This window comes from Anoplophora glabripennis, unplaced genomic scaffold (assembly GCF_000390285.2).
Source record: "Anoplophora glabripennis isolate ALB-LARVAE unplaced genomic scaffold, Agla_2.0 scaffold84, whole genome shotgun sequence".
NCBI classification, from domain to species: domain Eukaryota; kingdom Metazoa; phylum Arthropoda; class Insecta; order Coleoptera; family Cerambycidae; genus Anoplophora; species Anoplophora glabripennis.
Window position 1 is genome coordinate 1,333,483 of NW_019416213.1, and position 25,564 is coordinate 1,359,046.

A 25,564-nucleotide genomic window follows, 5' to 3' on the forward strand; every position below is an offset into this window, starting at 1 on the left:
TGGGTCATAAAGGTCAATCAATTAAAAAGTATTTTATGTTTAAAAATTAAGAAGTAAAACAAACGGTAATTAAAAGATATTAATTACACATAATTTACTTCTATTTTTAAGGTCACAAATGTCAATGTTGGCGATATGAGTGTTAATTGTCAAATTAAAGATAAACAGAAAGTGCTTCAAAATATCCTATTTTATAAAAAATAAAAACAATAAAATGTGATTAGAAAATTGCGACTGATTTTCGTTGATGTTTTGCATTGGTGATTGAATTATCTTAATAAACAATTTCGAAAGAACAGTATAATGTTGAAGAAATAAATCACCATATGGGTTAAGATTATTGAATAAAAATGTTTTCTGCTATCAAAAGGTTGGCAAGCAAAGGGGATGGCTCTCCAAACAACTCTATGGGGAGGCCACCCAGTCACCAAGCCATGTCTTCCTCGTTGCAACGCAAATTTGCACGAGGGGTACAATATAACAGTAAGACTTGTCATTTTAAAAATAAGTTATGGTTTAACTTCTATATATTAATTTTCAGTGAAAATTGTAATAAAAGGAGATCGAAACGTAGGAAAAACTTGCCTCTTTCATCGACTACAAGGGAAAAAGTTTGTCGAAGAGTACATACCGACAGAGGAAATTCAGGTTACCTCCATACAGTGGAATTATAAAGCCACAGATGATGTTGTAAAAGTGGAAGTGTGGGATGTTGTAGATCGTGGCAAGAAGAAAAAACATTTTGATGGCTTGAAGCTGGAAAACTCTCAATTGGAGGTACCAGACGAACATGCATTAGATGCAGAGTTCTTGGATGTTTATAAAGGGACGAATGGAGTTATAATTATGTTGGATTTGACCAAAACTTGGACTTTCGATTATGTGCAAAGGGAACTGCCTAAAATACCTGGCCACATTCCAGTTATTATTTTGTCTAATCATTGCGATATGTCCCATCACAGGACTGTTACTGCCGATCACGTTAATTTCTACATTGATTCGATTGCAGGGTATGTCGTATGTTTAATCAATTTATGCATTTGTGTATATTTTAAAATATTTCAGTACTCGGACTGCCCAGGTTCGCCATTCAGAATCATCCATGCGAAACGGCTTTGGTTTGAAATTGCTACACAAGTTTTTCAACCTACCTTTCCTACAACTGCAAAGAGAAACCCTGCTGCGTCAACTTGAGCGAAATGAGGTCGAGACGAACGCTACAATCCAAGAACTTGACATGTTCTGCGATTCAGACGAGGCCAATTACGGTAAATTCCTCGATAATTTAGTGAAGAAACGTAGGGAAATTGCCGATTCAAACGCAAACATTCCTCCAAAACTACCGGTTATTCCTCCCAATGCCCCTCCCAGCGATATGAAGAGGTCTCAAAGCGGTCCGATTGTTATCGGTGCCGGTAAACCCATTCCTTTTGGAAACTTGGCTCAAGGCAAGGTACCTTCGCTTACACCTCACGTGTCAAAGAGTTCTAGCATGAGTTCTGGGTTCGTGTCCAAATTGGGAGTGGATACGCGAGTGAGCGATGGTATACCCGATTTGAGGAGGCTGGAGATAAGTCCAATTACCTCTGTCGAGGAGTTTTGTCCAGAAGGAGGACAACTTACCGGGTTTCTTGATGACGTACAGTTTAATATGCAAAGTAATATTAAAGAGGAGGAAGAACAGAGCGAATCGTAAGTATAATTATATTTATTTATATGAAATTCTGATCCAACTTTTAAAATTAAACTTTTTGTATATTACTTCGCGATTATATAGGGTGTAACTTTGAAATGAGGTCGTATTTATACGGAAGCTATAAGGAACTTATTAATTATTAACTTTATATGAAAAACATATTTTTCCGTTTTCAGGGACACTGATACGGGAAATCCTCTGGTGTCCGAGCTGCAGGAAGATTGTGAACCGGACGAAATCTCCTTTTCCAAGCCTGTGAAGTTTGCTAAAAAACCAGAATCGAACCTAAACGCTCCCTTGAGAATCGTCAGATCGGATGAGAGCAGCGAACTGGAAATTGAAAAGACCGTACCCGAAGACTACGACATGAAACAGACAAACGATGAGTTCGATTCTACCATCAATTCAGAAATATCCGAGCTGACGTCTGACGCCTACGACGCCTGGATAGGAGCCGATACCAAGTGGAGACGGTCCCCAGAAGGTGTGATTGGTGTTTGAGAGAGAATTTTTTTTATTTAATTCTTTTCGTTGCAGGTGGTGAAGATAATTCGGTCGTTAGCCAGACTCTAGATTACAGTAACAGCACGGCTAATGACGACAGCACTAGCGTGACGTCTTCAAACGTTCACATGGAGTTGCTCATGTCCAAGCAAAGCTCCAATAACGGGAGTGTGGTAAGCGACAGCGACGGTACACACACTTCGAGCTCTGTGAAGAAGGAGAAGAAGAAGAAGGATAAAGACAAGGTAAGAGCCACATTTTTTATTTGAAATTCGAATGTCCCCTTTAATCTTTTATGTAGATTATGATTATGTAAGATTATACAATATTATAAAGAGATCAACATCTAATAATTTATAATTTTCAATATTTTTTATCGTTTTCATAGTGTCGATAGCTTTAGAATAGTTGAAAATTATTGCTACAATCATCCACTTTGACAAATTCTATTGTATACAGAGTAAAAATAACAGTAACCATATATACAAAATACACCACAACACTATCCAAAAGTGAAAACCATGTTCAAAATACAAACATTTTAGTGCACGAAACTTTAAACATTGCAATGAGACAATTAACATTGAGGTTAGGTAAACATACATTGCCTACTTTAATTCTATCACTACAAGTAGGCAGTGCTGTACTGGAACTACTACAGCTTAACCTTGAATTTATGAACTTGTATTTATTTAAATATTTTTCAAATACCGAAAAATTTTGGGAAAAAACCTATAGTCTTATTTTTTCTTATATTAAAACAATATGTGCCACATGTCCATTTTAATTTTTCTGTTTATCCACAATTTCTAGATTAAAAAGTAATAAAAGAAATTGTCAAAGACAAAAAACTTACTATAGTTTCAAAATGTCAAAAATGTGGTTTCAAAAGTCTTAAATTTTTAAACTTGAATTGCCAAGGACTCAGAAATTCTGTGAAAAAGGAACAGTAGGTTTATTTTTTCCTATCAATTAAGTAAATAATAAATTGTGTTGGACACTCATTCTAACTTTTATATTTTTCCCACCTTTTCTAAATTAAAGTGAAATTAAAAAACGATAAAGAACAAAAATGTTCAATGTGACAGTTGCTTTAGAGGTTAGATGAACATGCAATGCCTATTTTATAGTCCTATCACTACATGTAGATAATGGTGTATTAGAACTACTAGAACTTTTTAACGTCTTCTATCTCATTAACTGTTGCAACCAAGGCAAGTGAGGACAAAAATCTTATATTTTTTGCTTGAATTTATTTAAATACTTTCCAAAAAACTTTAAAATTTTGGTAATTAAAACTGGATTCTTATTCTTTCACGTAGTATTGAATAAGTAAAAACAAATTATGTGGGACACCCATCTATTCATATTTTCTGTTTCTACAAGTTCTAGATTAAAATGAAATTAAAGAAAAAATCGTCAAAGGACAAAAAACTTGCTGACATGACAGTTAACATAGAGGTTAGGTGAACATGCATTGCCTACTTTAGCCCTGTCACTATAAGTACAATTCCAAAAAAATCTAGGTTTATTTTTTGCAGTACTGAAATAATTAAATAAAAAAGTATATAGAACACTCCTGATTTAATTTTTGTTTGTTTTCCACAATTTTCAGATTAAAAAGAAATAAAAAAATTAACATGACAAAAACATTTTTCAATATGACATTTAACATAGAGGTTAGGTGAATATGCATTGTCTACTTTAGTCTTGTCATTACAAGGAGGAAATGCTGGATTAGAATAGAATTTTTTGATGTCTTCCATTCTATTGATTCCTGCAATTAGGGCTAATAGTAACAAATGCCTTAAATTTAAAAACTTGTTTAAATATTTTCCAGCCACCTAAAAATAAAAAAAAAATAGAGAAAACTATTTAGTATATTTAGTACTATTGAAAGTAAATAAATTTATTATTACAATGTGGGACATACTCATTCTAATTTCTGGATGTTTCTTCACAATGCCCAGACTGAGAAGAAATCAAAGAAAAAATCGTCGAAGGACAAAGACCGCCACAAGGACTCCAGCAAGAGTGAGAGGAAGCACAAGCGGAGGTCCAGGGAAGAGACCTCCTCTCACAGAGATGAGCTGGAGGAGTTCCTCAACGGCCCAACAAGCTCACCTATAGACGCGGCGTACGAGGCCATCTAGCACATGCCCGTCATAATCAAATACAAATACGTCTTGAATCTATAACGGTCTCGCCTTGCCTTCCACGTTTTAAGCTTCTAAAATGTATCCTGTGGAAAAAAGTTAACAAGCTGTCGCTGTTCGTGAGGTACCTTTTTGTATGTGTATATTGGAAATATTTTATATAAGGGGCTCGTGACGGGTGGAATTTAGGAATTGATTTTTTAACGTATTATTATTATAACGTTGAAAGAAAGTGATGGGACTAAAAAATTCCTAAATTTTATTTACCCTTCGACAGTTCTGGACTATTGGGTCTAATTCTGTTTCACATTATTTCGAATCGGTAAGATCTAATTGCATTTTTTAATATCTCGTTTTTAAACGGGGTGTTCATTTTTTGAACCACACAATGGTGATCTCAGTTTAATAACAAATAACATGTCAAGGAGAAATCTGATCCATCTTTTTTTTAAATTTTGAAGTTATGGCCTTGATGCCTATCGGAATTGGAGAAACAACATTCATATTTCATTTGTCTTAAGGGGTCTTTTTGGATTTTAGCATTTTCGAATTCCCATCGTTTTTCTGATTATGATGATATGTCGTATAACATATCATTACATTTACATTATCCATTTTTTAAAGAGTGCTTTGGAAAAACAAAAGAAATTTTGAGAGTTCGGGTAAACTTCCATAGACGTCGAAGTTTAAGGAATTAAAAATGTTTCTACTAGAAGAACTGTGAGATATTCTTTAAACTTATTTATTAACTAATTTGAACTATATCTAATTTATGCCGAAATTTATCATGGAGTTATACTCGGTTGTTTTGTTTTCAAAGCACTCTTTGTAAAAATGGATAATATGGTATTCTGATGAAAATAAAAAGGTCCTTTCTCTGTCCTGATAATTGACCGCTAACACAACTTCATATTTGAATTTTCTATGCAAAATTGTAATAATTCAACTTTGCCCAATGCCCTATTTCTTATGATAACGGAGATCAACATAATGTGGCTCAAAAAACACTAAATACATAAAAAAACAGTTTGGAATAAAATGACCATTTAATCGTTATTGTCCACGCTTTTGTTAAAAATTTGGTGCTTCTTGCATTTATTTCCTGACCAGTGACCAGAAAATAAAGGGTGTCTTAAATTTTAATCAGGAACATTTTATTAGGAATATAGAGAAACGTTTGTATGAACTTATATGTTTTAAAGCTTCGTTTTGGAAATACAGGGTGTTCAAGTTAATAAAAACACTACTTTTTCTAATATCTCAAAAACTACACTGTCAATTTTGATGAAATTTGGCATGTTTTTAGTAATTACTAAAGGGCTTTTTTGTCTATCGCATTTTTTTGTGAATCTTGCCTATTTTTAGAGAAAATATAATTTGTTTATTCCCTGCCTCCTCCTGGAAACATAAATATAATTTCTTAATAAAACGAAATAAAATTGTTTTTCTAATAAACCTTGCAACTTTTTAAAATTTCCATAATCCGTGATTATTTATTTTTTCTCAAAAACTGAGCAAGATAGACAAAACCTATAAGAGACAAAAAAATTGTATTTTTATTGACAGTCTATCAAACTCAAAAATTATAAATAAAAAAAAAGCAGTGGCATGCTCAAATTTTTCATTAAAATAAATCTACATCAAATTACTAAAAACGTACCAAGTTTTATTAAAATCGGCCAAGTAGTTTTTGATATATCCGAAAAAAAGAGTTTCTGTATTAATTTTAACACTCTGTAAATGAAGCTTTAAATCGTAGTTCATATGAACTTTTTTTTATTTTTGCGAGTTCTCACTTATCAAATTTTCCCAATTAACTTGACACACCCTGTACATTAATTATTGTTAATAAATATCAGTAATTGCATTTTCGATGTAATATTGTATGTGGCTTAAGCAGGCCGTAAACTTTAAAGTATTTGCTAAAAGCGCGCAGAGTAAATTTTTGTATACTTGACTCCAGTGATTAAAAAAAATATCGAAATAATTACATTTTTATAATCGGGATTATATTTAATGTGTAAATCCCCCTAATAACTTTAATGTTAACGTGATGTACCGAAACACTTTATTATCTCTGAACTTTACAAATGAAGACATAATCACTAGTTAAGGCCGGAGATTACTGGGAAACCTATAAATGAAGAGTTTGACTACTGCTGGTTTTTACTAATTCTTTTTTTTTTCAGTAATTTTTGGTCTTACCTGCTCTTATACTTAAAACTGATAATAGTTTCTTAAACCAAAGAGTCAGTTTATTCTAAAGTGGTAGTGTTCAATGGTGGTTTAGACCAGCGCTTCTCAAACTTTTTTTTCACATAAACATAATCGAACAGTACAGAAAGTTATTTTTTTGTTACAAATATTTCTATTTTTATTGATTTGCGTATCATCAGCTGTAATTCCAGAGACCTTAAAAACTTTGTAACATTAGATTGAGAACTGCTGGTCCAAACTGATTTTTGTTTAAAACGCCATAATTTATTTGTGGTGTTTAAGTCTCGCTTACCTAAATGTAAAAACTATAGGACTGTTATAGACAGTTCTGATATTTCGTCAATATGTGTGGCTGGAAATTGTTCTATTTACATAGAATTAAAAAAAAATGTCGATCCCTGACCTTATCCTCCTCTTTACAGATTTAATCGATATCAGTGAACAAACAAATCACTATTTAATGTTTTAAAACTGCTTTAATATAGGTTTTAATTATTTATGTTAGACTTTTTTATATATTATAAATGTTGTTGCATAATAAAAAGATTACTAAAAAAAAAATTAAAAGTTACTCATTAATTTTATTTGAAGCCTTGTCCGATTTTTTTCAGACATTTTTTCAAATTTATTGATGCCATTCTTGCAGAGTTTATTTCGATGCAACACATTTAAAAAAAAATTTTGCAGGTAATTGAATTCCAGTTGAAGATCGGCAAAAATTTAAAAAATGCAGATTCTTTGACATTTTAACAAATTTGTAGATGTCAGATTTGTAAAAATATTTCTGTCTTATTGAAGACAAACTAATAGAAAAAACGTGAAGTAACATAAAGGTAAAACATTATTGAATACTATACAGGATGTAAGTTTGAATAGGGGTCACATTTTTATGAAGGCTACCTTTGACCTTTAGAAATGCTTACCATAAGTTTGTTTTCTCAAGATTTATCATGAAAACAGAATTTGTTTTTAACCTTTTTTCGTAATTTTTATACCTCGCTATTGGACATGTGTAACATTAACTGTTTGTGCTGGCAGCGAAAGCATATCCAACTGGGAGTTATGGCATGTACTTTTTGTCAAATCTTATCTTTCTTCATTTGTCTGCAAGGTTTTTAATAATATCACAGAAATTTAACAAAGAAGACACACAAACACACCATACCATCATGAACTCTGAAGTAAACTAAACACAGTGCTTTGAAAAAAATGGAATCGAATACTTATTAAAAACTTATGCAGCATACAGAAGCAATCTGTTTTTAGAAAATTGTTTTCTATGGCAAATTTGCTCTATCGTTAGCTTTATGTAGGTGGCTTAAAGAAGCAATGACAACACTGACAAGCGTGCACATTAGGGCGGCCAAAAAAAAAACGAATGTTTTTTTTCGTTTCTCTTGTGAAAATATATTAGTTTATCATATTTTAAGAGCCCCCTCAAAAAATCAGCTGAAAAAAATTTTTTTAGAGGTCGCACAAGATTTTTAAGTTTCCAAAATCGTCAAAAATTGATTTTTTTTCTCGTTATTTTATCATTTTCTAGGTTGAAAAAAATCTCGATTCTAAAAATTTCAAATCGATATTTGAGTTTCTAAAGGTCGCTCATAATTATTTTAACTTTCAAAGTAGTGTACTTATGTTTTCGTGCGACCTCTAAAAATAAATATCAAGGAACTAATAATTTTTTTTTATTGAATTTGATGAACAAAATAATAGAAATCAATCACGAGACACTTAAATTTTAAAAAATTAAAAAATAAATGTTTGATTTATATTCTTTTCTTCATCAAATTCAATAAAAAAAATTATGAGTTTGTTGTTATTTATTTTTAGAGGTCGCTCGAAAACATTTTAGATACACTACTTCTACATTGTTACTAACCAATTAAATGTGTATTGAAAAAACCTTGAACAGTGAATTTAATGAATGCATATCTTACCTCTTCAAAACATCAGTCATTTTTTTATTTACCAATGAGAAGCTATTTCAATAAGTTAACATGTTTAGTCTATTGATTAAGAAATAGATTATATCTTAAGTTTTTTATAGCTTGTTGAAATAAAAAGTTCAAATGAAAAAATAACATTGTTGTGGAAGCATCATGATCAGGTAAGTGAAATGTTAATTCGAATTTCATGATTTTTCTGAGTTTTTTGCTTTCAGGTTTCTGATATTATTGGCCTTTTGTGCATCCGCCTATGGCGCGGATCATAATTTATTTAAAAACTGTACAAGAATTCCGTTTTGTGCGTAAGTGAATTTTAGTTTTCTCCAGCAATTCGTGTTTAGTTTTTCCATTTTTTTTTTTCAGCAAATTGAGGGATCAAACCGTAGATGCAGCTTCCCAATTTGCACTCGATATGATGAATTTTAAAAAAGTGGGAGAGGTGGCATACTTTTCTCTAATTAATGAGAAAAATGAGGCGTTGCAGTTGCAAATTTCATTATTGAAAGGAAACCAGGTGAGGATAAAGATAGCAGAAGTAAACCACTCGAGACATGAACTTGTAGACGCTTTAGATGGGGAGCCAGATATCATATCGTAAGTAGCAGACTGTAAGATTGTGTCTATATTAAAAATAGATATAAAATTTTGTGTAGTGTATTACAATAAGAGGATTTGATGATTGATTGGCTCTAACATTTTTTTTTGCAGATATTGACAGATGTATTATTGAACTGAAAATATGATATATGATTTCTGTTTAGGAAATTGTACTATTTATCATTGTTGTTACTTTTGCCTGATAGATGGTGCGGAATTTTTAGTTTCCTTTCAAAAAGGTACCCTTTATTAATTTTAATATATTTGAACTATTTGCTTTATTTATCTTCAGCAGGTACAAAAATCTTTAAAAATAGCTTAAGTGTTCAAGAGGAGCTACATGCAAGATTGTACAACACCTCATTTTGACTGTTTAGTACATCAGTACTCATCAAACTTTTATTGATAGGTCAAAGCGGTCCTGTTTCATGGACACCTAGGTCACCCCACCTAAGTCCATTAGAGTTTTTTCTGCAAGGACATTCAAAAGAACTCTTTTATTCAACTTAAATCCTAGAAAAGAACTTTTGCTGAAAATAACGGAATTGTAATCAGATTTGTAATATATTTTATATGTACCGAGAATACATTTTACGGAGAGTTGATTTTGAACACATGACGAAATGACGTACATTTTCTCATTTTTTATTATTATGTAAATGTTTATTTTTAATCTATAACTTGTTTGTCGGCCACAACCAACCTTTTCAAAGGTTTTTTGGACCTGATAAAATTAAATTAACTAAATATGTGAAACGATTTGTAAAAAAATAGAACTATTTGTTGCTGCACATTTTGAAAACCTATTTATCTCGAAAACCATTTATTTCATTGAAATAAATGAAGAGTACCTTTTTAAACAAAAATCATCAAAATATTTTCTGTTCGATAGCATGAGTTGTCAAAATAAAAAAAAAAATTGTTGGAGCCAGTCAATTACCGGAGACTTTGTGATAGTAAAAGTCATTTGATAAGGACGAATGATGTTTATTTATGGTATGCAGTATTATTGATGAATTTCTTGTGAAACTGAAAATTTGTGAGACACTAAAAAGTCATTTGATGATTAACGTTATGTCATATATGCATCTGAAACGCATTTTGGATGTGGAAAACTGGGAAAACAGAAGGCATTGCTTCATTCTTTTGATACGTAAGAGGTGACTTTCATATTGGTTCCTCAATGATATAAAAAAAAAAATTACACAAATTTTCTAATGGTGCCAAAAGCAAAATATCACTAAACTTGTCAACAAATTATTACAACTGAAATTGTATAAATACTGTAAATTCATACCAATGACGGCTGGTGCGGGGAGCTCTGGGTCGCCGCCCCCACTGGAAATTTTCATAGTAAAAAAATTTAATTTAAAATTTAGTTTACAATGTCATCCACATAATTAAATAGATTAGTCTTATAAAACAAAAGGAATTGTTAAATTTGTATAATGTGCAGTCAGTTTAAATCTACTTGCAAAATTCGTTTGCAAAACTCTAGTGATGAGACTACTAGAATGAAAATTATCAATTATATCGATTATGAAAATCTCTCGAGTCTCGAGTGACCATATAGATTCATTCGATTATTCGGAGACGAATGACAGTGGCCACAGCGTTACTAACGTCAGTCGTCATTCGTCACTGAATAACGCAAACGCGCTACTGGAGCGAGAGCGCAGGTGTTTCGATTGTTCCAACTCTGAAACGTGCTACAAAACCTCGAGATAAGACGGGCCGAGAGGATGGATGAGACAATCGAATATCACCGACATACAATAAAAAAGATATGCAGGAATTTTATGAGTGGCATCGCGCGGTTTTGAAGGGCGGTTTAGAAGAGAGCTTTATTTGGCGAGGATAGAAATTTATATGAATGAAAATAATACAAAAATTATGTTTTCTATATATTTTTTTTTTCAAAAAAATCCCAAACAATGGACCTCTTTAGGCGGCGACTACTCATTTTAAATACGTGCTGCTGAACCACTCAACTGGCAACGAAGAAATGCCGCAATCCACGACAGTCATTCATTTACCTAGCGTCAACATGTTTCGCATATGATTTGGGATAGGTCGGAAATTTTGGAAGTGAACTTTCGATTATATGTATATCATTCGAATGGTCATTCGATTATAAAATTAATTCGAACGGTAACCTCTCGATTATTTAATTCATTCGAGCGACCCAGGTCTCTGGTAGCCACGTCCCCGAGCCTGCCTTAGGTCACCCATCCAAGTTCCAGCCTGCGTCCGTGACGCTTACCTCGGCCGATCGAAATCCATCGGCCAAGACACCCAGCTAGGTATTCGAACCTGATATCTCCGTTAGAAGGAATATTAGGAAAAAACTTTCCTTTAATGCTCCCAAGAGATTAGTACTCACTTTATGGACTAAATTTGCTCATTTATCCAAAAAATGTATTTTTTTTTGATTTACATTTTGATGTGATTATTTATTTTTAGCATCGACAATATGATTGTAATGGAGGATTCCATATCGATGACTAATAGTCCGTCCACCATTAATGTAACAGTACAAAAAGGCCCCCCATTTGCAGTGGTCCTTTATTATGGTGAAGGCTTACAATTGATGCTAAATGGAAATCGTCTAGTAATGGAAAATGTAAGTGAGAGTTAGTGAAATTTAGTTCTTGTTTCTATATTTATAATTAGACAATCAATCAAACTTAGAAACACTAGATGACGCTTCTCACAAATGATCAGCTTTTATTATACTGTAAAAAAGGGTGACAAAATCTTTGGGAGTACCAATCAGAGTTCTCATCTCTTAAATTTAACAAATCAACTAAAAATGCATGAGTTCAAAAACATTTTTTAGAGCGATGACAGCAAAGCCTTTGCCTTTGAAGTGAATTTTGTGGGTGCTAGTAAGTTGTATGGATTGTACCATCACGCTTACAAACTAGCTTTGGGAAAAACAGCCGATGGTTCTTCAGACCCCTTTCGTTTAAGAAATTCTGACACTGCTGGTTATGAAGTTGGTTCAACGATGGCATTGTACGGCTCCATACCAGCAATTTACGGACACTCGTGAGTTTTTAGAATACATCCGTGGAATTGGAATAATGTTCAATTTTTTTAGGTCTAACAAAACAGTTGGGATATTTTTGAATAATGCTGCCGAGCAATGGGTAGATATTGATTATGAAGGTGACGAATTGACGAATGGTAGCGCTTATTTCATGGTTGAAAGCGGGACATTGGATTTGTTTTTGCTGCCGGGCCCAACGCCTAAGGATGTTGTCAGGCAATATACTAATTTAACGGGAGTCGCGCATTTGCCACAGGTAGAAAAAAATATATAATTCGTTTTATTTCCGTGAAATTTCTTTCTAAAATATACGGAACACACTTAAATTACTAGAAAGAGCAAATAATTGTGACACTTTTTTAATTCCTAGCTGTGGACGCTGGGATACCACCAGTGCCGATGGTCTTACATGACTCAAGAAGACGTGAAGGACGTGGTGGCCAACATGGTCACAAACGATTTTCCCATGGATGCTATTTGGCTCGATATCGACTATACTGAGGGAAAAAGGTATTTCACTTGGAACCCTGACAATTTCAGTGACCCTATTGAAATGCAGAAGAACATATCTTACAGTGGCAAGAAACTCGTAACGATTTTGGATCCACATATAAAAGTTGACGAGGATTATCCCGTGTACGTTGGTGCTAAAGATTATTTTGTAAAATGGGCCAATGGAACAAACTTTCAAGGTAAATTATAATTGTGTTTTGTAATATTTTTTTTGAAATGTATTATTTTTAGGCGATTGTTGGCCCGGGCTGTCAAGTTACTTAGATTTTTTAAATCCCGAGGCGAGAGACTACTACGCCAGCTGGTATTCTTACGAGAAATTTCAGGGAACTACAGAAACGTTAGCAGGAATTTGGAACGATATGAACGAACCGTCGGTGTTTGACGATTCTCTAGAAAAGACTTTGCCGTTTGAAACAATTCATTACGGTAACATTCTGCACAGAGATGTCCACAATATCTATGGTTTAATGCAAGTAAGAAGTTTATTTTAATGATTCTTGTATCAAGTTAAACAAATTGAAACTATATAAAATAAGAATTTGTCCAGCTGTGAAATATGGTGATTGTCAACACGGTTTTATGGAAAGTCATGAATTTTAAGGCTTTTGACCTCAGGGGTCTATTCTTGGGCCCCTATTATTTTTGGTATTTATCGATGACCTCGCAAAAATTTTTAAAACTAATAATTAATTATCAATTATTTTGTCCTGTAAATGGATTTTTTTCTTTTTGATAAATATGTTGGCCTATAGCACCTATTTTATATCAGCAAATTCAACTGCTTTTGCCACTATTATTATTATTATTAATCAATAAAATTAATTTGTGGTTTTAAATAGTAAAATAATTTGACATACCTGATGTTACAACAACTGTTCATAATCAACATGTAAACACATTTGGGTCTGTCTTACTCAGTTTCTACGAACTAACACAAATGTTGTCTTGCTTCACCATAACAAAAATGTTTCACCATAATACAGATACTGTCTTGTTTCACCATAAATTAAAACGATATCCATCAACTCAGAGTTGCTATACAGGCAAGCCATTTTTGACACTAACCACTAAAAAACTATTGTAAACACTATCGCAACGACAATTGTAAAATCAGAATTCAGTATTTGGAGTCCCTGAGGCCACGTGGCTCTCCACGCATATTGCGAATGATGTTAGAGACTACAGTTGTCCAGCTATATAATGGTTGAAAGTACTACAACTTCAATAATTACTTTAATTAATAATTAATAACTAATAATTAATTATCAACTATTCTGTCTTGTAAATGGATTTTTTTTTTGGGCAAATGTGTTGGTCTAAAAATTAATTAGAAAAATATTCAAAAAAGTTCTTTACTTGGAGAAATTCCTGAAAATAACCAACATTTTTTTAGACAAAGGCAACTCATCAAGGCCTTATGCAGAGAGACAACGGTACAAAGCGTCCGTTTGTTTTGACACGTTCCCATTTTGCCGGTTCCCAAAGGTACGCCGCCATGTGGACGGGCGATAATACCGCAGGCTGGGACTACCTGGCTATATCCTATGCCGAGTGTCTGATATCCAACATTTTGGGAATGGTGTTTTGTGGAGCGGATATAGGTGGATTTGCGGGAAATCCTGAGCCAGAGCTACTTCAGAGGTGGTACCAGGTAAAAAATTGTAATGATTTTATAAAAACTTGTGTTTTATTTTTTTTTTATTTTAGGCAGGTGCTTGGTTCCCGTTTTATCGAGGCCACGCCGAGAACATCTCTCCTAGACGTGAACCATATTTGTACTCTAAAGACGTACAGGAGGTTATCCGAAATGCCATCAAGCTGCGGTATAAGCACATACCCGTCTGGTATACACTTTTCTACGAACACACCCGGTATGGAGATCCCGTTATTAGGCCACTTTTCTATCATTATTCGGAACTTCTGGAACTTGAAACACATCTGCTGTTGGGTATGCTACACTTATCACCATTGTTTTTTTTATAATTATTATTATTTAGGGAGTGATATACTGGTCAGACCTGTGGTCGAAGCTGGTGTGACGTCAGTGGCGGTGAATTTTCCAGGTACCGATGAGATATGGTATAGGGTGGATGACGAGTCATGGTCGGTACATACTGGTAACACGGTAGAAAATGTCATTGTTACTATCAAAGATGTGAGTAAAATAATATATTTTTATACAAGTTGGTTGGTTGGTTATTGCGGCAAATTGCAAGTTTCACTATTGTTCACTTTGTTATTATTTGAGAAAGAAAATATTCGAATACAAGTTGAAAGGGACCAAAGAAAACCACATCCTAACATTATTTTCAAATTTACAGAATGAAATACAGGATAAAATTTCAAAAGGTTGTTTTTGTTTAATGGCACATCTTGTATAGTCTTTTCGAAGTCAGTTGAACATGTAAAAAAACGCCTGGCAATAAAATTTAATGGCTTTCATAGGCGTCCTGAAAAAGTTTTCTGCTAAAGATAAAAAATTATAATAATTTGTATATGTGTAGAAAATTTCTATTATATGTTTTGGCCAACAACATATTTTATTATATATGGTAAATTTCATTTTGTTCTGTTTCAAAAGGTCTTCAAAATGCCATGTTGTAATAATATTATTTCTTCCTTTCGTAACCGTAATATCAATGATTAATAGAAGCGTATAATAAATTAAAATTACCAGAATCACACCAAATTCCGCATTGCCGCACTGCACTGCTGGGCAATTTGACAACCACTTGTCAACAGCTGAGATTTATTGCCCAGTGGCCCAATGTAGCTGTGTTTGTATTTCTTTTGCCCGCGCTCACATTCTTCAACTGGGCGTATACATTTCTACCACCTTCGCGTTTAGTTCAGACCTATATATGGGTGTGGTTAAATAAATATGGGAACAAGTTTTTCAAATATTTCAATGCCGAGTTGCACATGAACCGAAATTGGTTGTATGTGCGTGTTTATAACTAGACGAAACTAACTCATTAAAGCACTGTATTTAGTTTGTGATTCTCGGAGTATCAGTGACCTTCGACATTGACTTAGTTTAGTTGAGTGATATCAGTAGTAGTATGTTTGAGGGTAATAGCAATTCACATTATTAATGACAATTAATTTGATTTTTTATGTTCATTTTTTTGGAAAATCACTTTGGGGATTTGTTAATTAAAAAACTGGCTATATTTATCAATTTACAACGCAAAATGTCATTTTATACATATTTAAAATTTTAAATCATTAAATTTCTACATTTTTGTCAAGATATCTGCAAAAAATATTTAATGTGTATTTTGTCATTTCTTGATTTTCAGTCACCAGTGTATTACAAAGGAGGGAGCATAATTGTGAGAAAAGACACAGAAAAACTGTCCACGAGAGAAATGCGAGATGATCCTTATACACTTTATGTCAATGTGGACTTGGTGAGCACTAGTTGGTTAATCGGTCAATATTTTCCGTAAAAATTGTTTTGCATACAAATAAATATTTATGCACTGTAGTCTACTTTTAGCTAACGAGCAAAAATGCAGGTTTTAGCTGATTTGCATATTAACTTTTTCTGTCAAATTTTTTAGAACAACAGTGCCGAGGGTCGAATCTATCTAGACGATTATACCAGTTTCGATTATTTGAATAACAACCAATATCTGTATATGAATATGGTCTATATCCCCGCAACACGTGGATTGCGTTTTGAGTAAGTAATTCTCGCGGGCATATTTTGAAATGATTAATTTAATCCTCTTTAGGGTGATCGATGGAGATGCCGAAGGATTGTCGCCCGTTATTCAACGAATTGTAATTTCTGAACCGACGGAGAACGGTGAGTAAATCGTAAATGTAACCGTATTATGTATTAATTTCAAGTAATATCGGTTTTAGGTGTCAGGAAAACTGTATATACAACCACTTCCAATGGGACTGCTCTTGGCGATATTGATTTCGTGAAGCAAATGAGAACACTTGAAGGTCGAGACTTAATTTTAAGGCTGTAAAAGATAAACCCTGGAATTGTTGGAACGGAGTAGTTCTAATGAACAGTAGGCGTTACTTTTTAAAAATTAGAAAATGCAATTACAACTTAATTTTTCTTGTCAAAATGTGAAATATTTTCTTATAATATCTTAATAAAATTTGTTTTATCAAGATTGAGGTGAAGTATTTTAAAAATATTACGGAAAATGTGCTGATATTTGGGTAAGTAATTTTACAATTTACTTATGTATGATATAATTATGTATTTCTGTGGATGTTCGCATTGTTTTCTTTTTCTTGATTTAAATTGCCGCATGTTGCGCGATTTCGACCTCTGTCGCCCTCGTTCCCCAGGCCAAGAGTGGGGAGAAAGACGTGAAGAGAGGGAAGAAGAGTCAACCGAGAGAGTCGACCATTAGTGATTTTTCAGTCACGTGAATCGTTATTGTGATTTTTTGATATCAGTGATTAAAAAGCGTTACTTTTGAGTCACAAGCCAGCATACGGTTGATAGTTAATATATTATTATGGTGATATACGAAAGTCGACTTTACAGCATCGACATGGTCAATAAGGCGCTTGGGACATGCGACACATGATATTTTTAATGGCGTTCAACAAAATTCGCCCTTAAAGCAGTATATTTAGTCTGCTAAATAAGAAAACAGGAGTAAACACGTTTTTATTTGCAATTGAGGAACGATCACGACCTGTGATTTTTTGATATCAGTGATTAAATCACAGTTCGTGAAATATCGCCCATCACTATCGACAATAAGACATTGTGTGAATACCGTCTCGAGTTGTACATTTTGTGGATATCGTCTCGAGCTTTACGGTGTGTGCCGTACCTCTTCCAGTAGATGCTGCAGGCGAGCGATTAGACTACTGAACAGCCAGGTAAGGGCAACAGAGTTCGCCGCAAACATTTTGTTTTTACATTCATTTGTTTCTTTTTTCTCGCATATTCAGTGGATGACTTTTGTTGAATTTGGAAGCAGAGAGATTTATGCTAAATTCCTAGACAGTCACATATTTTTTTTAAAAAAAGATACATTTTCAATGAATAACAGAAATTGGGAGCTAACTTTTGAATTTAATGAAAATAACATTCTGAAATGTTTTTTTTTTTTGTTATTTTTGCACCCCACCACTGAACATGTATAATATCAATACAAGTTTTTTCATGATATCTCAGAAATTTAACAATAAAGACACACAAACACACCTTACTGTTTTAAAATTTAAAACACCTTTACTTAAAGTTACACTCTGTAGAAGTTCAATTGAAATAAATAATGAGCCAATTAAATGTCTATAAAAAACTTTGAACAGTAATAAATGCATATCTTACCACTTCAAAACTTTACAAAACACGTCAAAATTTTTGACTAATGACGAGCTGTTTCTCCGAAATGTTTGTTTAAGACTCTTGATTATTGATTAAAAAATTATCTCAGTTTTTAACAGCTTGTCGAGATAAATAGTTGCAATGTAAAAACAGCATTGCTGTGGAAGTATCATGATCAGGTAAGACAAGTTTTACTGCGAATTTCTTGATTTTTTGAATTTTTGTTTTCAGATTTTTAATATTATTGGCATTTTGTGCATCTGCCTATTGCGCGGATCATAATTTATTTAAAAATTGTACAAGAATTCCGTTTTGTGCGTAAGTGAATTTCGGTCTTTCCCAGGAATACGTCACTTTTGAAATTTTTTTATTTTAGCAAATTGAGAAATCAAACTCTTGATGACGATTCCCAATTTGCAGCCGTTTTGACGAATTTTAAAAAAATCGGAGAGGTGGCATATATACCTTTAATTAACGGAAAAAATGAGTCGTTACAGTTGCAAATTTCGTTATTGACAGGGGACCAGGTGAGGCTAGAAATAGCAGAAGTGAACAACTCGAGATACAAACTTGTAGATGCTTTAGATGGAGAACCAGAACTCATATTGTAAGTGGGTACTGTTATCGGAGCTTTTCTTTTCTTCGATCTTTTACTGTCAACATTTTTTTTTATGCTATTTTTTTTTTAGTATCAATAATATGAGGATAACAGGCGATTCTATAATATTATCCAATAGTTTATCCAACGTTCAAGTAAGAGTGCAAAAAGGCCCCCCATTTGTAGTGGTTCTTTCTTTCAGTGGAAACTTACAAATGCTGTTAAAAGGGAATCGGCTGGTCATGGAAAACGTAAGTGAGAGTCATTAAAAGGATTTTGCCTTATGAAAAATCTTAGGTTTATTCCTCATTCTCATCTCTTAAAAGTGTACGAGTAAGGGTTAAGCGGTTCACAACAATTTTAGAGTGACAACAGCCAGGCCTTTACCTTTGAAGTGAATTTTGTGGGTGCTAGTAGATTGTATGGCTTGTATCATCACGCTTACAAACTAGCTTTGGGAAAAACGGCCGATGGCTCTTCAGATCCCTATCGTTTAAGAAATTCTGATACCGCTGGTTACGAAGTTGGTTCACCGATGGCATTGTACGGCTCCATCCCAGCTATTTACGGACACTCGTGAGTTTTTAGAATACATCCGTGGAATTGGAATAATATCCGGTTTTCAGATCTAACAAAACCGTTGGAATATTTTTGAATAATGCTGCCGAGCAGTGGATAGATATTGATTATGAAGGTGATGAGTTGACGAATGGTAGTGCTTATTTTATGGTCGAAAGTGGGACGTTGGATTTGTTTCTGCTGCCGGGCCCAACACCTAGGGATGTCGTCAGGCAATATACTAATTTAACGGGAGTTGCGCATTTGCCACAGGTAAAAAAAATTGATAATTCCTTTTATTTCTGTTAAATTTTTTTTCAAAAATATGTTTCTATTTTTTCAATTCTATTTTGGAATTATTTTGCACTAACAAACAGATATGTAGATTTTAGTAAATCTTTACAAATTTATGGTCTCCTTGGTATACATATTCAAATATCTAAAGTATGCAAGGAGATTTAGAACTTATTTAAAAAAAAAATTTAGATGCATAGGGGACTCTTACAACTACAATTTTGTAAAGAAAAAATCAAAAAGGCAGTTCAAAAATGATTTAAAAATACACTTCTGCACGGCACTGGAAACTGGTCTACTGTAAAACCTGACCCTGCACAGGCATAGCGGCAAAGTGTGATAAAAACGGACAAAAACTTGAAAGAAAATACTATTGTAAACACTGTCGCAACGACGATTGTAAAATCGGATTTCAGTATTCGGAGGCGAATGACGCTAGAGACTACAGTTGTCCAGCTATGTAATGGTTGAAAGTACTACAACTTCAATCATTTTTTTCTCGAAAACTGTAGCGATTTTATAATTTTTTTTTACGATTTAACTCCGTTTCTCATGCTACATCTATTCCCAAATTTTTTTGGATAAGTTGTGAACCACCCTGTATATTTAGCAACTTTTCCCTCAGCAAGTATGGCATTCTACCACTCACGTACACACTTTTTTTATTAGTAGTTGGTGTTTTTGCTATTTGTACAAGTGGTCACTGAGAAAAGTCTATTTACATATTGTAACAATAAGGCAGTCATAGATGTGATTTCTAGTATAATTATACTAGATTCAATACAGTTCTTTAATTTTTAATATATCATTACTCCTTTATTGTGCGAAGCTCAGCTTGTCTATTTTACCTTAATTTTTAATATTTCGCAATGTTACTGGGGTTAAAATTACAGAATGTATTTTCCACGTACTAGTCACTTTTTAAGTCCTGTGTTCAGCTCACAGTGCAATGGCAGTGCATTGACTTTCTTTTTGTTCAATTGCTACTAATATTGCACTTTTAACATCATGTCTTTATATTTATTATGTTTTCCACTCGATTATGCCATGATTGGCAATTTTTCTATTTGTCAACTATGGTAAGGCACATTATCTGTGACAATCACTAGGTTCGTGCAACGGAAAACATATGCAAACCAGTTTTCAAATATGCAACTGTCCACATCCTATCGTAATCCCTATTGGTTGCAACTCAAACACCTTTAAACAATTATCCAGAAATCCACATTCACTTCTGATATGTGTAATTATTATTAATCTAACTTTGTAGAAAGTCCGTCTAAAAATGTTTCTTGTCTGCTATTGATATTTAAATGTTGTTAAACTTTGGAGGCTGTATATCCTTCATTTGTTTTTTGTAAACACTCTTTGCTATGACAATTTTGTTCATCTTTAGGTAATTTTAGCAGTTTGATTTTTTTTTAATTTGGAAGTTCATCTTTAAATTAAAATCCACAAATCTTCCTATGGATCGCATATGTATTGCCACTGTCAGTTTATATTTTTACCTTCTACTTTTTTTACACTTTCATTACTTCTTAGTGCACAATAAACACTTCTGACATCACTCACCGACGATAGATTCAGTCCTCTACCCTGATTATCAGATTAGCTACTAACAACCGCTCATGATTCCATTCTTAACAACAGTTATCAGAATAACTAAAATATAAAAACAATAACAGGTCTCACTTGTATGCTTATGACAAGCAGTGACACATCTCAGCTGGAGGCTGTGATGGCGCAAGATTTCAAAAAGTCAAACCTTGTAGTCTCAGTTTGTTACAATAAAACATTTCAAGTGCATCCGTGTAGCTTAAACATATTACCGGAACATTACGCGAAATGAACAGTTCATTACAATTTTCATACAGAAAATACACAAAATAGTAAAAGTGGTGACACTTTTTTAATTCCTAGCTGTGGACCCTGGGATACCACCAGAGCCGATGGTCGTACTTGACTCAAGACGACGTGAAGGACGTGGTGGCCAACATGGTCGCAAACGATTTTCCCATGGATGCTATTTGGCTCGATATCGACTATACCGACGGAAAAAGGTATTTCACTTGGAACCCTGACAATTTCAGCGACCCTATTGAAATGCAGAAGAACATATCTTCCAGTAGCAAGAAACTCGTAACGATATTGGATCCGCATATAAAAGTTGACGAGGATTATCCCGTGTACGTTGGTGCTAAGGATTATTTTGTAAAGTGGGCGAATGGAACAGATTTTCAAGGTAAATTATAATTGTATTTTGTAATATTTTTTTGAAATGTATTATTTTTAGGCGATTGTTGGCCCGGGTTGTCAAGTTACTTAGATTTTTTAAATCCCGAGGCGAGAGACTACTACGCCAGCTGGTATTCTTACGAGAAATTTCAGGGAACTACAGAAACGTTAGCAGGAATTTGGAACGATATGAACGAACCGTCGGTGTTTGACGATTCTCTAGAAAAGACTTTGCCGTTTGAAACAATTCATTACGGTAACATTCTACACAGAGATGTCCACAATATCTACGGTTTAATGCAAGTAAGAAGTTTATTTTAATGATTCTTGTATCAAGTTAAAAAAATTGAAGAGATTTCCAGACCATGGAAAATGGAGTAGAATTTGTCCAGTTCTCAGTTATGGTGATTGTCAACAAGGTTTTATGGAAAAACATTTGACAATAAGGAACTTTACACAATATATATTTCAAGTCATGAATTTTAAGGCTTTTGAACTCAGGAGTCTATTCTTAGGCCCCTATTTTTTTTGGTATTTATCGATGACCTTGCAAAAACTTTTAAAACTTTAATAATTAATTATTATCAATTATTTTTTCCTGTAAATGGATTTTTTATCAGCAAATTCAACTGTTTTTGCCACTATTATTATTATTAATCAATAAAATTAATTTGTAGTTTTAAATAGTAAAATAATTTGACGTACCTGATGTTACAACAACTGTTCATAATCGACATGTAAACACATTTGGGTCCGTCTTACTCAGTTTCTACGAACTAACACAAATGCTTCACCATGATACAGATATTGTCTTGTTTCACCATAAATTAAAACTATATCCATCAACACGGAGTTGCTATACAGGCAAGCCATTTTTGACACTAACCACTAAAAAGCTATTGTAAACACTATCGCAACGACGATTGTAAAATCGGATTTCAGTATTCGGAGTCCCTGAGGCCACGTGGCTCTCCACGCATATTGCAAATGGCGCTAGAGACTACAGTTGTCCAGCTATGTAATGGTTGAAAGTACTACAAGTTCAATAATTACTTTAATTAATAATTAATAACTTTAATAATTATCAATTATTTTGTCCTGTAAATGGGTTTTTTTCTTTTGGGCAAATATGTTGGTCTAAAAATTAATTAGAAAAATATTCAAAAAAGTTCTTTACTTTGAGAAATTCCTGAAACAACCAACATTTTTTTAGACAAAGGCAACTCATCAAGGCCTTATGCAGAGAGACAACGGTACAAAGCGTCCGTTTATTTTGACACGTTCCCATTTTGCCGGTTCCCAAAGGTACGCCGCCATGTGGACGGGCGATAATACCGCCGGATGGGACTACCTCGCTATATCCTATGCCGAGTGTCTGATATCCAACATTTTGGGAATGGTGTTTTGTGGAGCGGATATAGGCGGGTTTGTGGGAGATCCAGAGCCGGAGCTACTTCAGAGGTGGTACCAGGTAAAAAGTTGTAACGATTACATAAAAACTTGTTTTAATTTTTTTTTATTTTAGGCAGGTGCTTGGTTGCCGTTTTATCGAGGCCACGCTGAGAACACCTCTCCTAGACGTGAACCGTATTTGTACTCTAAAGACGTCCAGGAGGTTATCCGAAACGCCATCAAGCTGCGATATAAGCATATACCCGTCTGGTATACACTTTTCTACGAACACACCCGGTATGGAGATCCCGTTATCAGGCCACTTTTCTATCATTATCCGGAGCTTCTTGAACTCGAAACGCACTTGCTGTTGGGTATGTTACACTTACCACTATTTGTTTTTTTTTATAATTAATTTTCAGGTAGCGATATACTGGTCAGACCTGTGGTCGAAGCTGGTGTGACTTCAGTGACGGTGAATTTCCCCGGTACCGATGAGATATGGTATAGGGTGGATGACGAGTCATGGTCGGTACATAATGGTAACACGGTAGAAAATGTCACTGTTACTATCAAAGATGTAAGATAATTTTTCTGTTTCCAAAATCTGAATTTTTTTTTTTTCAAATCAAACAAATGTATCTTTCAGTCACCAGTGTATTACAAAGGAGGGAGCATAATTGTGAGAAAAGACAGAGAAAAACAATCAACGACAGAAATGCAAGATGATCCTTTTACACTTTACATCAATGTGGACTTGGTGAGTCCCATTTGGTTAATCGGCAAATTTTTTTCTGGTAAAATCGTGTTGTACACAAATGATTATGCACTGAAATCTACTTTTAGCTGATGAGCTAAGAATGCAGGTTTCAGCCGATGTGCATTGAGTTTAATAAATTATATGTATTACTTTTGTAAAAGTAATTGTGTCGATGGAGTTCTGTAAGTATCCTGATATTTAAATACTCTACTGATGCAATTACTTCACATCCTCTTTTATTTTATGTCCGCTTTTACTTCACATTCGCTTTTACTTCATGTTCGCCATCACTTCACGTACGCTTTTACTACACGTTCACTTTTACTTCACATCCACTTTTACTTCACAAATGCTGATTTCATTTAGTCGATTGTAACCATTTGAGATCATGAAGTGTTTGCATATGTAACGTAGTATAACATCTAAAACTTGACAGTTTTTGTTTGGAAATGAGTTCATAAAATTGCGGTTTGTGTCGAGGTTGACCGAAAAAATCACTGTTTATAATTTTTCAGAACAACACTGCCGAGGGTAGAATCTACTTAGACGATTATACTAGTTTCGATTATTTGAATAACAACCTATATCTGTATATGAACATGGTTTATATCCCCGCAACCCGTGGAGTGCATTTTGAGTAAGTAATTCTTGCGGGCATATTTTGAAATGATTAATTTAATCTTATTTAGGGTGATCGACGGAGATGCCGAAGGATTGTCGTCCGTTATTCAACGAATTGTAATTTCTGAACCGACGGAGAACGGTGAGTAAATCGTAAATGTAACCGTATTATGTAGTAATTTCAAGTAATATCGGTTTTAGGTGTCAAGAAAACTGTATATACAAACACTTCCGATGGGACTGCTCTTATCGATATCGATTTTGTGAGGCAAATGAGAACGTGTGAAGGTCGAGATATAATTTTATCTCTGTGAATGAATGATAACCTCTAAATTGTTGAAACAGAATAGTTCTAATGAACAATAGGCATTTCTTTTGAAAGCTTGCAATTGTAATTACAACTTCGTTTTTTTTTTTGTTACAAAGTGAAAAATGTTCTTATAAAGTCTTAATAAAATTTGTTTTATCAAGATTGAGGTGAAGTATTACAGAAAATGTACTGATATTTGGGTAAGTAATTTTACAATTTTCTTATGCATGTAGTTATTGCATGAGGTAATCTGTATTTATGTCGACTACTTTTGTTGAATTAGGAAGCAGGAACAATTATTTTACAATTTGTTTTTATAATTTATTTTCAAAATATTTATGAAAAATTTGTAATAGATTTTATCAAATATTGGCTTTCGATTGTTTTATGCAAAAAAAGGTACAAAACATATCTTTTCAAATTGCAGCACTCTGATAGACATAAAGATTCAACTTTATGATTCGTTAACAATTAAATCCAGAATCCGAACGTATTGTGGATTAAAACTTGTTTTACGTATATCAAATTTTTATTTAATTCATTATTCAAGAAACTAGCCAAGTTATTTGAAAACAAGGATGCCACTTTTCTATTAATCGGTTCAAAAAATTGCAGAATCCAGTCTCGCAGAAATAGTTCTCAAATTTTGTCAAGCTGCTAGACTGCCACAGATTAAAGAAAAATATATATTTTCAAACAGAAACTTTAAGCAATAAACTTGTTAATTTGATCAAAATAAAAAATATTTACTTGAAAATGTAATCTAAAATGTTTCCCTTAAAATAAAATCGT

At 33.5% G+C, this 25,564-nt stretch overlaps 2 protein-coding genes and 1 long non-coding RNA gene across 5 annotated transcripts; all 3 read left to right on the forward strand.

The window, feature by feature from the left end:
* The first annotated feature begins 135 nt into the window (after positions 1-135).
* LOC108904477 (rab-like protein 6) lies at positions 136-5,167 on the forward strand. Its single transcript, XM_018707066.1, has 6 exons — positions 136-483; positions 542-1,010; positions 1,066-1,692; positions 1,873-2,180; positions 2,234-2,445; positions 4,171-5,167. Exons 1-6 carry the CDS (start codon positions 351-353, stop codon positions 4,351-4,353), a joined length of 1,932 nt encoding a protein of 643 aa, XP_018562582.1. The 5' UTR covers positions 136-350; the 3' UTR covers positions 4,354-5,167.
* A 3,377-nt stretch (positions 5,168-8,544) lies between these two features.
* LOC108904474 (neutral alpha-glucosidase C) lies at positions 8,545-24,813 on the forward strand. Of its 3 annotated transcripts, none has more exons than XM_018707061.2 (15): positions 8,545-8,683; positions 8,738-8,824; positions 8,886-9,116; positions 11,583-11,742; positions 11,959-12,170; positions 12,223-12,427; positions 12,542-12,863; positions 12,916-13,160; positions 14,081-14,338; positions 23,215-23,455; positions 23,504-23,661; positions 23,731-23,841; positions 24,357-24,478; positions 24,531-24,604; positions 24,664-24,813. In XM_018707061.2, exons 1-15 carry the CDS (start codon positions 8,676-8,678, stop codon positions 24,774-24,776), a joined length of 2,547 nt encoding a protein of 848 aa, XP_018562577.1. In that variant the 5' UTR covers positions 8,545-8,675; the 3' UTR covers positions 24,777-24,813. The 3 variants fall into 3 exon arrangements, with proteins under 3 accessions (XP_018562577.1, XP_018562576.1, XP_018562575.1); XM_018707060.2 differs by lacking the exons at positions 23,215-23,455; positions 23,504-23,661; positions 23,731-23,841; ... (1 more) ...; positions 24,531-24,604; positions 24,664-24,813 and adding exons at positions 14,395-14,635; positions 14,685-14,842; positions 15,990-16,100; ... (1 more) ...; positions 16,428-16,501; positions 16,561-16,804 and having other exon boundaries at positions 8,558-8,683; XM_018707059.2 differs by lacking the exons at positions 23,215-23,455; positions 23,504-23,661; positions 23,731-23,841; ... (1 more) ...; positions 24,531-24,604; positions 24,664-24,813 and adding exons at positions 14,395-14,635; positions 14,685-14,842; positions 15,990-16,100; ... (1 more) ...; positions 16,428-16,501; positions 16,555-16,804 and having other exon boundaries at positions 8,561-8,683.
* On the forward strand, positions 18,169-18,846 carry LOC111692284. The gene is made up of 3 exons (XR_002763190.1): positions 18,169-18,322; positions 18,381-18,611; positions 18,694-18,846. It is a non-coding gene; the product is annotated as an uncharacterized LOC111692284 (long non-coding RNA).
* Positions 24,814-25,564: the final 751 nt, after the last annotated feature.

Coding starts and splice junctions, on each gene's coding strand:
- LOC108904477 (XM_018707066.1), top strand. CDS start 351: ATGTTTTCTGCTATCAAAAGGTTGGCAAGCAAAGGGGATGGCTCTCCA. Junction 484..541: donor ACGAGGGGTACAATATAACA/GTAAGACTTGTC, acceptor ATTAATTTTCAG/TGAAAATTGTAATAAAAGGA. Junction 1,693..1,872: donor GAGGAAGAACAGAGCGAATC/GTAAGTATAATT, acceptor TTCCGTTTTCAG/GGACACTGATACGGGAAATC.
- LOC108904474 (XM_018707059.2), top strand. Junction 8,825..8,885: donor ACAAGAATTCCGTTTTGTGC/GTAAGTGAATTT, acceptor TTTTTTTTTCAG/CAAATTGAGGGATCAAACCG. Junction 14,636..14,684: donor TGAAACACATCTGCTGTTGG/GTATGCTACACT, acceptor ATTATTATTTAG/GGAGTGATATACTGGTCAGA.